General features: G+C 44.8%; 3 protein-coding genes across 3 annotated transcripts; 1 reads left to right on the top strand and 2 right to left on the bottom strand.

Moving 5' to 3' along the window:
• Positions 1–1,198: 1,198 nt before the first annotated feature.
• LOC103978047 (AT-hook motif nuclear-localized protein 17-like) lies at positions 1,199–2,671 on the top strand. The gene has a single exon (XM_009393752.3). It carries the CDS (start codon positions 1,501–1,503, stop codon positions 2,557–2,559), a length of 1,059 nt encoding a protein of 352 aa, XP_009392027.3. The 5' UTR covers positions 1,199–1,500; the 3' UTR covers positions 2,560–2,671.
• A 780-nt stretch (positions 2,672–3,451) lies between these two features.
• LOC135633132 (transcription factor AIG1-like) lies at positions 3,452–4,487 on the bottom strand. The gene is made up of 3 exons (XM_065142248.1): positions 4,430–4,487; positions 4,102–4,341; positions 3,452–4,018 (listed from the first exon to the last, which is right to left on the bottom strand). The coding sequence occupies exons 2-3, from the start codon at positions 4,297–4,299 to the stop codon at positions 3,599–3,601; spliced, it is 618 nt and encodes a 205-aa protein (XP_064998320.1). The 5' UTR covers positions 4,300–4,341; positions 4,430–4,487; the 3' UTR covers positions 3,452–3,598.
• Positions 4,488–9,044: 4,557 nt separating this feature from the next.
• LOC103977521 (uncharacterized) lies at positions 9,045–10,389 on the bottom strand. The gene has a single exon (XM_009393068.3). It carries the CDS (start codon positions 10,356–10,358, stop codon positions 9,381–9,383), a length of 978 nt encoding a protein of 325 aa, XP_009391343.2. The 5' UTR covers positions 10,359–10,389; the 3' UTR covers positions 9,045–9,380.
• Positions 10,390–11,732: the final 1,343 nt, after the last annotated feature.

Consider the following 11,732-nt stretch of genomic DNA (forward strand, 5'->3'; position numbering starts at 1 on the left):
AGATATAGAGAGAGAGAGAGAGAGAGAGATCTCGTTAATAAAAGAAATGGATTTGAGGACCAAAATGAAGATGAGCAGAACGACTGATATATTCCAACAAACAAAAACGAGTTTGAAGATTTTGGTGACTACAACAGGATCCATCGTAATCAATAATTTATATGCATGTGCTATTTAAGTCTTGTCTATTATATTGGATAAAATATTTGTTTTATATCATTCAACAATTGATTTTGGATTGGATTAGTGTAATTACTATTAATATTTTGCCACTTTCGGAATAATCGTTTATGTTTAGAATGCTAATTGATATTATTAGTTTTGATATTTTCTATATATTTTTTAAGATTATTCTAATATTGTATATTTTTACTATGTAAAATGCTAAATCATTTAATATCTTTTAAAATTAAACATGTAGTCCGATCAATTGAACCTGTAAGCTCGCGCGCGAGGATTTACGAGCCTTAGTTTTCATACTCATAATCAAGGACTCATAATCGAGGTGCACGATTTAGAAACGAGTTTGTTTGATCGAGATGTGTGACCGGTAGGTTATTTTATCCTTACGGAGCATGTAAACTCCAAAAACACCGTTAGAGAGATATGAATTCTAATGCCGAACAATTCTATCTCTTCGACTTTGCTTTGTCACGTAGCTTAGATTTGAGATTGATGATAGATCTGCTGTCATCTCACCGGTGGACCCAATCTTCAATCCAGTGTCTCCGAAATCATTGCATGAACTCACTCCGCATATTACGATACGATGCCTTAGTTGACCCCAGAAAAAGCACGCCGCAACGCTATACAGAAGAAGGCCTGAGGCTGAATCGTGTTCATGCAGCCGTGTATTCATGCTTCGCAATCATACTGATCAAAGCCTCCGTTGCTCAACCCTACGACTAGTAGAAGGAAGCATTAGAGCTTAACTTCGCACGGCAGGATAAGAAAGAAGGCGATGATACCTCAGGCCACGAAATCATGGAGTTTGTGTAGGAGTCCATGATCTCATTTTGTTTCAATTTTTGCTTTTGATACTTCAAATCAGATGCAATACCTGAAAACCTAATAGAAGTAAGTTTTACTGTCGATGTGAATTAGATAGAAAGAAATGGATCACGTTCTTTCTTCTTCCTCCGCGTCAAAAGATGTGGGCGGGCGGAGCAGCTTTTGTGCATGCAGTAGCAGCTGATGCACAAGGTCACCAGCCCCACCACGATCATCACTTTGCCAGCCCGGAGTCTGACAGGCTTGAGCGGTCATGTTCAGCACAAACACGTCCATGTCCTTCTCCAAGTTTCCATAACTCCAGTTGGAAGTCTCCTGTATCATCACCTTCCCGTCTCACCCCTCCCAAGAAACAAGGCAGTGGGGAGCTCCAGACTCCAACAGGCGAGGAGACCGTCAAGCTTCAGAACCTTTTCTTCTCCTCTTCTCTTCTTCCTCCATTCTACCTCGTCAATCTCTTCTTCCACTAACTCAAATTCATCTTTCTGTATGTTCTTTGATAGCTTCTTGGACAACAACATGAAGAACAAGGACAGCAGGAAAGATGTCATCCTTCGCTTTCAGCAGCACAACCTCCAACAACATCAAGGACGCCAGCAGCAGCAACTCTGGAAAGAATGCCTTCCGGACGAAGTCGTCCGCGCGAGGAGTAGTGGAGAGATCAACGAACCAAAAGCCGACGTCGAACATGACTCGCAGAAAGCTGTGGTGGTGGTTAATGGCAGCAGCGGTGCTAGTTGTGATGGAGGAGGAGATGGTGCAATTTTTGAGGTGGTGAAGCGGCGTCGAGGGCGGCCTCTGGGCTCCAAGAATAAGCCCAAGCCGCCCGTGGTGATTACGCAAAAGGCGGAGACGCCGGCGGCCATGCGCCCGCACTTGCTCGAGATACCCGCCGGGAAGGACGTGGCTGACGCGATTGAGCGCTTCGCCCGCCGCCGCAACCTCGGTCTCTGTGTCCTCGCAGGAACCGGTTCCGTCGCCAACGTCACCCTCCGCCAGTCGAACATTGGCGGGGTGCCTACGGCGGCTGCTGCGACCATCGGATTTCACGGGCGATTCGAGATCCTATCCATTTCCGCGACGTTCCTCTCTCCGGCCGTTGCGTCTCTTTCCCCGGGGATCAGCGGTCAAATGTCGATCTCGCTGGCCGGGCCGCAGGGGCAGGTCATGGGTGGGCTGGTGGTTGGGCCGCTGTTGGCTGCGGAGACAGTGGTCATCGTAGCGGCGGCGTTCTTAAATCCGACCTTCCACCGGTTGCCAGCAGAGGACGATGCGTCGTTGTCGACCTCGGTTTTCGGCGGCGGCGTCGGAGCTGCTGGTGAAGTAGAAGAGCAGGAACAGCACCTCCATCACCAAAACCAGCAGCATCAGCAACAGGAGCATCAACAGCGGCGCAACCACGGGTCAGTGGCGGCTAGTTCGTCTGAGCCCTGCGGCGTGTCCATCTCCAGTCGCCACCTATCGTCGTCAGTCATTCTGGCACCCATCACCAGACCACCGCGGCCGCCTTCGCAGCCGCCGCTGCCGCCTTATCAATATTACTCTTAAACGCTCTAGCTGTTGTGTAGTAATCTTATTCTGTCGTTATTGCACCGGGGAAGTCCTCGAGACTCCGCTTATTTGGATTCATAGTGTCAAGTAATTGAAGTTACTGACTCAATTATCAGTCCTTTTTAGGCCCATATAAAATTGGGATGCTGCCATTTTAGTCTGAGATGGTGTAAGGGAAATTGTTGATCGAACGACCACAATCTGTGGATTTGTATTCAATGCTAAGCAATCGATGTTAATATGATGGAAACGATGAATCGATAATGTCCTCAACCTTTATTCATCTCAAATAGGAAAATATTTTGATGTCTATATACTTCTGTGTTGGTTCAATAAGGCTAAGAAATATGCATGCTGTTCACTATGTTCGACAATGTCATGCAAGTGTTTGGTTGTTGTATATATATATATATTTGACTGTCATGCCTTATCATTGGGAAACTAGGTCAAAGATCCATGCCTTATCATTCAAGGTGACTGTCGATCATCCCTTTTAACTGGACATTCATGCAACTTGGAGACCAGTATCAGTGCAGTGACAATGGAGAACCATATGGAATGAACGGCTGGGAAAACCAATACATTCTGCATGGTTCGTCTCGGGGAACGATGAGGAACACAAGTAAGAATGCACATTAGTGTTTCATCTGATTATATAAAATGGTTTAGACTCACTGTTGTAAGGAGCTCTAGAAATGTCCAACCTTTAAAATCAGAATCAATCTGTCGAACTTGCATATGGATTGGATGGTTTTGTTGTTGTTGTTATGCAATATAAGGATAGCCAATATTATCTTTTTGAGATTAGTCAGTCTATACGTACTTAATGATTATGTCAAAGATTAACCCATAAAACAGAGACACCATTGAATCATTTGGCAAACCCATCTGAACAACTAGCTGAGATGTGATTCTTGATATGCACATTGCACGTAATTTAAGCTAAAACAGCAAACTTCTCTTATATGTTATCTACCAAGCACTTCTGACATTTCCATTGCTATCGCTACTAAAAGAGCATGCGTGGAATTGGAAACTATGTCCTATTAAACCGGGTGGACATGCGAGCCCGCTTGCAGTAGTTCTCGCCCGGACCGGCTCGGTTCGTAAGCAGGACGGCCCAGAGAGCGGCCTGCAGCGCGGACCGCCCGTCTCCTTTCTCCGCCTCGCCGACCTCCAACTCCAGCAGGCTCCGAGTTCGTCCCCCGACCGTGACCATCTCCACCCGAACCGCCCTGGCACGGACCGACCGGACCGCGCGGCTCAGCTCCCCCATCAGACCGGGCCTGTCCGCGCAGCACACCCACGCTCGGACCACCCTCCCTCCGCTCTCCTCTCCCTCCTCTACCCCGACCTCGTCCCCCTCCCCGGGCACCACCACCGCCACCTCCTCCACCCTCCCCCTCAGCTCCCGCACCTGCCTCACCACCTCCCCCAGAAGCGCCGCCTTGTCCAACTGCACCCACGCGGTCGGTTAACAGAGGCCAAACTTCGATTCCGTAAAGCAAGTAGAAGCGTGGATGGATCCGTGGAACTTACTCTGGTGGCCGCGGGGAGCAGGCTCCTGAGGGTGGCGAGGTGGCCGTTGATCCGCTGCCTCCGTCTCCTCTCCGCCTCGCTATGGCTTCTGATAGCTCGCACCTCTGCCGCCGTTCTCGTGCTCAGCGTCGTCGAGTCTCCGCCTCCGTTCTCCATCCTCGTCTCCCGCACCGCCTCGCCGGTCTCCACGGGCAACATTCTACCAACCCACGTACCGAATCTCCACTGTCACTGCCGCTGCTGCGTGGCAGCCAAATTATGAGAGGGTCACATACATGGAAGGGAAGCATTCAAGAAGGCATTAAAGAGGAAAAGATGCAGCACTAACCAAAAGATTCAGGTGAATCTTCTGCTTGATCCTCTGACCACAGGTGGGAGGGTGGCGATGCGGCTGGTGTTCATTTGGACGAGGGGCGGGGGTTTAAAAAGAGGAGGGAAAGCTGCCTACACCAAATTCCCACTTAAGTGGGCGCCTAAGTAACATTATTTGTTCGGTGGAAAGAGAGGTGCAGGCTATGGTTTAGGGTGGCGGTGATCGTGATGACCCGGGGGCGGGGAGGGGACAGATGGCATCACGAGGACGGGGTTGGGACACTACTTTGGCGGTGTCGGATTGCCGGAGGCGGAGGGGGCCATCTTTTGGACGTGCCGGTCCGGCAAAAGTTGGTACTGCAGAGGGGTCTCTCCATTTTTGTTTCTTGTAGCTTTTTTGACCAATCCCAACGTCGGAGGCACCGCGGTGGGGTCCACGAGACGATCTTAACCATCGATCGCATCTTTCTAACATTGGGCAGAATCTAACCACGCTCGAATAGGAATCCATCGAGCTAGATCTTTACCCAGTAGATCACTGTTATGGTCTACCGACACCCCTAAGTCGACACAACAAGCTCCAAAACTGACAGCCGACTGCAACAAATGGCAGTCGAGTTCTTCACAAGGTTCTCGCGGCCTTTCTTCCATGGACGGAGTCTCGTGTTGCAGCAGCTCCCTTCTCTGCCTCCGTGCCAAGAGTAGGCGAGACACTCGGAGAGGCAACATGGGGGGTACTCGAGGGGACCCTCCGTTGATGAGCGAGGACATACTCGTACGATCGACCACATGATGCATCTTGACCGAGAGTGGATTGTTTACGCAGACAGGAGGTGCAATGGATCAGCAGAGAGCACAACACTTGCACAGCACCTTTGCTTCACTTCCCATGCAACTAATATGTTCACTAGGGGTTTACAAGGCCCACAGGTGCGTCGCAGGTGGAAGGAGGTTGACGTGCAAGAGTCCGGAGGAACTCAAACTTCAAAGCTTGACACATAGTCTTCTCTCCGGCCAACGTAGAGCCCAAGGTGACCACCTGTCTCTGACTCACCGAGAGGGCGTTTTGAACGTAACCTTTCTGTCTCTTCCTGGGGATGCATGGAGCAACAACTTCTGATGCCTGGGACCGATGCCAAACTCACTGCTGCTTCTCATGAACCTATTAGGAGGAATCATGACGCACAGCCTGTGGACGGGGAGAGGTGTCGCGCTACAGTCCCATCCATGTCCATTTCCTGAGGCGCTCCGGCCTTGTGACTTCTCTCCGCCTGCTCGATGCAGCTGCAAATGACCCGACCCAGCAGAGACTAAGACAAAAAGCTTCATGTCCTTGAAAAGAAGGAAGCTCTCTCTACCTATACGAATGCATACGAAATGATTCCATGTGCTGCTGTAAAAAGTCATCTTTGAGCTCATGCTTAGGTTAACTACTACACTTGAACACTCCTACAGCAAGCACACAGCACAAAGGAATCAGAATTCCACCATCCACAGGACATGGCACAAACCTCGAAGGAGCAAAGCAAACGTCTGGAACCGTCAAAGCTTGACCTTGGTTGTTAAACCCAAACCAGCTGAGTGCAGAAGCAAGACAAGATGGGCTCGGTTTGGTGTTGTGGTGGCAAAGCTCCTTTGGAAGAAAAAGAGAAGAGAAGAAAGGAGATCGATAAGGCCTGTGGAGTCCCAGAAGAAAATGATATTATAATGAAGGGAAAAGCCTTTCTATGGATGAAAAGAGATAATCCAATGGAGTAATATCAATCAGAACTTTACTTTTATTTTTGTCCCCAGCTTGTCCTTGACGATCGCTCCCACTTTATCTTCTCAAAGACTGGACCTTGACTCTTGGAAATCTTGAATCATTATTGGTATGTGATCGATTGCAACACTGCGTTATGGGCAGAAGTAACGTTGACTCCACGTTTGACCACATTAGCATCGGTCTCCGTCGAAGGGGCACCATAATGATCCTCTTTTGAGCTGCTTTGGCAAAAAGTGATACTGAGGAGTGCCTATTTCTGCCGTATATTTTCACAATAGAAACCAATTTCTAGCGTGAGGCTATATTTAAATTGCATGATAACGTGATGAATCGTTATGGTTAGTGTAGTCATCATCATAAGTATGTTTCTTCGGAATATTAAATCAAAATTTATGATTAAATATAATTTTAATCCATCTGTTAAGAGCTTAGTTGGTTTTGTTTAAATTTTATGACACTCTTACATGTCTATTCGTAAAAGATTAATCTTTCCTAAACATTTTATGATCCCTTAAAAAGGATTAAATGAAGTATTTAACTCAAGATTTTACAAGTATATGTTTCAGTAAATATTTGATAGAAAATATAAACTACGTATATATTTAGTAAGCTTTGAACGATGGTCTTATATCGCTTCAGTCGCAGAAATCAAATGATTTCCATGTTGCAACATGTCACCAAGACTTCAATCTTTCTCATATTTTTCAAGCAGAGAGGTAAGAGTGTGGTCTCACACATCAGGCAACATGATATGAAGACCTGCACAAGATAATTGTTTAATCACCTGTTGGTTTTTAATGGGATTACCAAAGAGGGGTTTCATGAACAAAATGTCTCTAAAAGTTGATCCAGCAGCAAAAGAAGAAGATTATGACATACCAAGAAACTGGAAGATTTCCACAAATCTAGCAGTGAGCAAAGAAGCAGGTGCTCAAAGAATCAACTTCATGGGTAACACCAGATGAATAGGCAACTCCAATGTAGATTGTCTGCATCAGCAGTGTAAAAAATGGCCTCAGGTCAATTTTTATTCTTTCCAACTTGTTGACAAATCTTAGTTTGAACTACACAGTTCCAAGACAAACATCCCTAGTAAAAATTTACTCTCATCATTTCTGCACCAACATCACATTTAACTCATCAAAGTAATTTCTCATTGTAGTTAGGTACAAGGAGACAAGTTAATGTGCAGAAAATCCATGAGAACAAGAAATACAAAGGTTAAGGATGCATCCCTCATATCAAACTCTGCTTACATGCATCCTTTTAGCACTTCACTAAGACCATAAGATCCATGAACTACATCTACTGCCCTTGGTTTCCTCACTCATAAATGCATCTGGTGCACTAGGGCCTTCACAAGGCACCATTTCTGATCTTTTATCAATCTCACACAAAGAAGACTGCAGCCTTCTGTCTGTGATTTCCAAGTTGAAATGCACAATCATGTGAGCTGTTTTTTTCTTTTTACAGAAGAAAAATATAATTTTCAGACATTCTCTAGTTGGCTTGCAAAGTATATGATGACATTGGCACTTGACTATGCTCCTACATGCATTTTGACATGAGAATTTGTTACAACTACAATTAACTCTACACTGTTTCCTTGTCAAACAGAGGTTTCTGTTATTACAATTAACTTTACTGTCATTCAATTGGAAACAAAAATAATTCACAAGACTTTCACCAGAGTTATTCCATCTTCAAAACCTTGTCACAACTTCTCTTGGAACAATATTGTGAGAGGTGGACTGTTCCCTTTGCCGTGACTCAGAATTTCACAACCCAATTTGCCAACTTGGATTATACCGGCAAACCTGTTTCTCAAATGGACTGATAGTAGCTCAGTTTCAGGCTATTCAAATAATCCACCTGCATGTACATGTGAAAGCCTTTTGAAAGGTATTAAAGCATCACAGTATGGCCAAAGAAAAAACTAGGAGCATGTACAATGGCAGATACTTAACTGAAAGTAACAATCGATAAGAATTAACTGGGTTTTCTTGCTCCACCGAACCATAATCAATCACTCAATCATCAAAATTCGAGTAATGACAGCAGTATACTAGTACTGTTTGGGCATTTGTCCAGACTATCTGGTTAAGTACACAAATAAACAAAGATGATCATTTCAATTGAGTTGATTATATTGAACAAAGAGAAGATGAGCTCAAAATACATACATGCAATTCAATGCTGTAAGTGGTCAAACACCAATATATGAAATGAGTAATCAAATAAAGGTATAATGTAGCAGTACACTGAAATTTTGATAAATCTTGTGTCAAGCAGGATTCTAAACCATTTCCTATAAACTACAATAAGATTGGATAAAGATCAATGATCAATGATCATGAGGAGTAGAAAAGGTGGACTCACACCATCTTTAGTGAAATCCAATTTTCATACTGGAAAAGAGGACAACACAAAGTAATTGATAGCAGATAAGATTTCCTCAACTATATGAGAAAATCTCTCTACTCTGTTGAGGAAATCCTCTATTCTGTTGAGGAAAATCCTAATCTGTATAAATAGGAAAGGGACATGTTAATGTATTTAAGCTAAAGCTACTTCAATAAAATAAAGTTTCTTCAATAATTATTTTTATCTTTTATTCTTTCCATCAGTAATATGCTTTGCTTATACCAACAAAGACAGTATAGAATGAGCAGAGCCACAATGGCACACCCTGATCACACAGCAGTAACAGAGTAAAACATCAAATGAATATTTAGATATGGAATACAACAATTTAAGATTGGTTTTATTCTACAACACAAGTAACCAGATTCCAAACTTCGGATCTGAATGCCAACTCTTGTACTCAAACCAGAAGGAGAAACAACGACATAAACTTTCAATCAGAAAAGTTTTACCTGTTACAAGAATTTTCCCAACCTATCCATTCCATCTGCAAACTAAGATCAAACTTCCCTACATTGTCAAACAAACAATATAGAACACTCTGTGAATACAATCCTGCAAGATCTTTGAAAGTGTCAGCTGGACTAGCTGGTAAAGATCTTGATAGTTTACGTAAGATCTTGGGCTCAAATTCCGACTTTGCAGTTTACCCTTTGCAAAAAAAAAGAAATCCTGCAAAATCTATTTTGGCCTTCCAAAAACTGTTTCAGATTTCGAACCTTTCATTAACACTTTGCGAAGAGGAAGCTCGATCGACAGTCCATCCCCTCCTCTAATATCAGAAACTACTTCCTAGACTAATCGAACTCCCGGCCTCAGCATTCATATCCATCACTGAGCTCACCTTAGTCCCCTCAGAAGTCCTCGTCTGGGACTCTGATACCAAAACCCTCTTCCTCAAGCCGCCCCCAACCTTCTTCTTCGCCACAGCTCTCTTCATGGAACGTAAAGGTGTCACCTTTAGAGCTGTTGTCCCTCCCACCGGCGGAGTTATGGCATCCACCACTGCCGCTGTTTGCTTGGAGGGATGAGGTTGGTGGCATGGACTCATCGGATAGAAGGGCTTCGATTGGGCGTCGAGTCCTGGCGCGCCAGCTGCAGCCCCATCGGAGAACCCCAGTGGAAAGAAGCCCCATGAGCAATAGTACATGTCAGTATCCGGGACCACAGGTGGTTCCGCTTGCAAAGGAGCGGCGTGGAAGGCCCGCCGGCAGCTGGGACATCGGAGGTTCTTGCCCTCGTAATCGCAGCTATACTTGTGAAGGTAGCAGCAGGAGGGACACGCGGTCCAGAACGTAGGGACGGGGCGCTGGCGCGGCAGGGCAGCAGTAGCCATGTCGAGCTCGGCGTCGAAAAGGGCCTTCTTGGAGGGGTCCGAAAGGACGGCCCAGGCATCGTCAACGAGCTTGGCGGCGGATAAGGCGATGTCGAGATGGTGGCGGACGAGGCTGAGAAGGAGCGCGAGGCGCCGGTACTGGCTGCGGACAGCGGAGGGGTGACGGCCGGCGGGGGAGGACGGGTCGAGCTGGAGGACGGCGTACCAGTCGACGTGGTTGTTGACGCGGCGCTGGGAGGCGAGGAGGACGTCGGCTACAGCGATGATCTGGTCAGCGCCGCCAATGAGGGGGTCCACCTCCACCGCACGCTCCGCGAACCGCTTGCTCCCCACGAGGTCCCGCTCCCGGAGGCGCCTGTGGGCGATATCCATCCACCACGCCGCCGCCTCTCGTCCTCTGCCGCCGCCATCGATGTCCATCGCTCGACGTGGACTGAGAGGAAAGCTTCGCTCTCAGGTCGTTCTTCTAAGGGTAAAGATTTAGTTGGGCGATCAAAAAACTAATATAGTTAATAAGAAATAAAATATATTTAAAAGGTTTAACATCACATGTTATTTAAATTTGATATATGTCTTAAGTACTAAATTTTAATTAAATATTTTAAAAAAGAGAAAAAATTTATAATATTCAAATTTATGATCTAAAAGTTTAACAATTAGGAAAGAATTTAATTACAAAAAAAAAATCTTATTGGAGCTGACTTATTGGGGGCATTATATTCTTTTCACCACAAGTCTTCCATTCCCTCATCACCCATGTAATGGGTTCTACTTCTACTTGTAAAAGAGATGAAGAGGGAATTTTAGGTGTCAATCAATCTAATTTTCTTTTGGTGACTTTCATGTTTAGAAACATCAATTAGATATTATTTTTTATATTTTTAATAATATTACATATTTGAATCAATCTAATCTTATTAAGTTGTGGGTCAAACAATATATGTTTCCGAATGTTTTAATTCTTAGCAACTATGCTCTTAATCATTCTTCCGATTTATATTCTTGTACTCTTATTGGTAATCTTTGAAGGTCATCATCTTTTATATTATTCATTGCGTTACATATAAAAGTTATTTTCATGCTTAAAGAAGTCCTAAGATTGCATTCAAGTTAAGTTAGGGAAGTTTGTAGCTAAGAAATGGGCACAACAAGTACATGACTCCATATATATATATTTGTTGACACATGCGAAAAGGTCGTTGACATGTTGAGATAAACATGACATAACATGGTGCAAGAATGATGGAACCATGTCAAATGATGGGTCGCACACGTAACCTATTTGTGAATCTATGTCAACACCCGCTTCGATTTCATGTCATCACGATAAGGATGTCGACTGTACATTAATAACACAGTTTATTCGGTTAAGAAGATAGTTTATAGTCTTTACATATTTAATTTTTTTGTAAGTATATATGATAATATCAAAACAAGGTTTTCCCACTCTTCTTATGTTCTTCGATCATTTATAGTACGCGATGTCGGTGAACAAATATGTTGCACCTGGTGAGTCAGCACGGTCTGGTCTATGGGTCGATGTCGGTAGTCTTCTGTCGATCGAACTGAATGCTGAGGTTGATTGAGCCCTTGCAATGGGGTCTTGATCAGTGTCTCTTGGTTCGAGTATTGGTTAATGGCTCGTATTGGGGACGTCGGTAGGCGCCTTCCAAGGTTCGAACGTTCACAGGTCATAGGTGGTTGCTTTCCTGCAAAAATGACTTTTGTCGGGTGATTTCTGACTTTGGTCCATCCGACGAACAAGTCAGTTGTGGGTTGAATTGTTTTCTTTGC

Source organism: Musa acuminata, chromosome BXJ3-3 (assembly GCF_036884655.1).
Source record: "Musa acuminata AAA Group cultivar baxijiao chromosome BXJ3-3, Cavendish_Baxijiao_AAA, whole genome shotgun sequence".
Lineage (NCBI taxonomy): Eukaryota > Viridiplantae > Streptophyta > Magnoliopsida > Zingiberales > Musaceae > Musa > Musa acuminata.

Bases quoted from the DNA above. Each gene is read 5' to 3' on its own strand.
- LOC103978047 (XM_009393752.3), top strand. From the start codon at position 1,501: ATGTTCTTTGATAGCTTCTTGGACAACAACATGAAGAACAAGGACAGC.
- LOC103977521 (XM_009393068.3), bottom strand. From the start codon at position 10,358: ATGGACATCGATGGCGGCGGCAGAGGACGAGAGGCGGCGGCGTGGTGG.
- LOC135633132 (XM_065142248.1), bottom strand. From the start codon at position 4,299: ATGTTGCCCGTGGAGACCGGCGAGGCGGTGCGGGAGACGAGGATGGAG. The intron at 4,019-4,101 runs GTAAGTTCCACG...GCGTGGGTGCAG, and splicing joins TGCTCCCCGCGGCCACCAGA to TTGGACAAGGCGGCGCTTCT.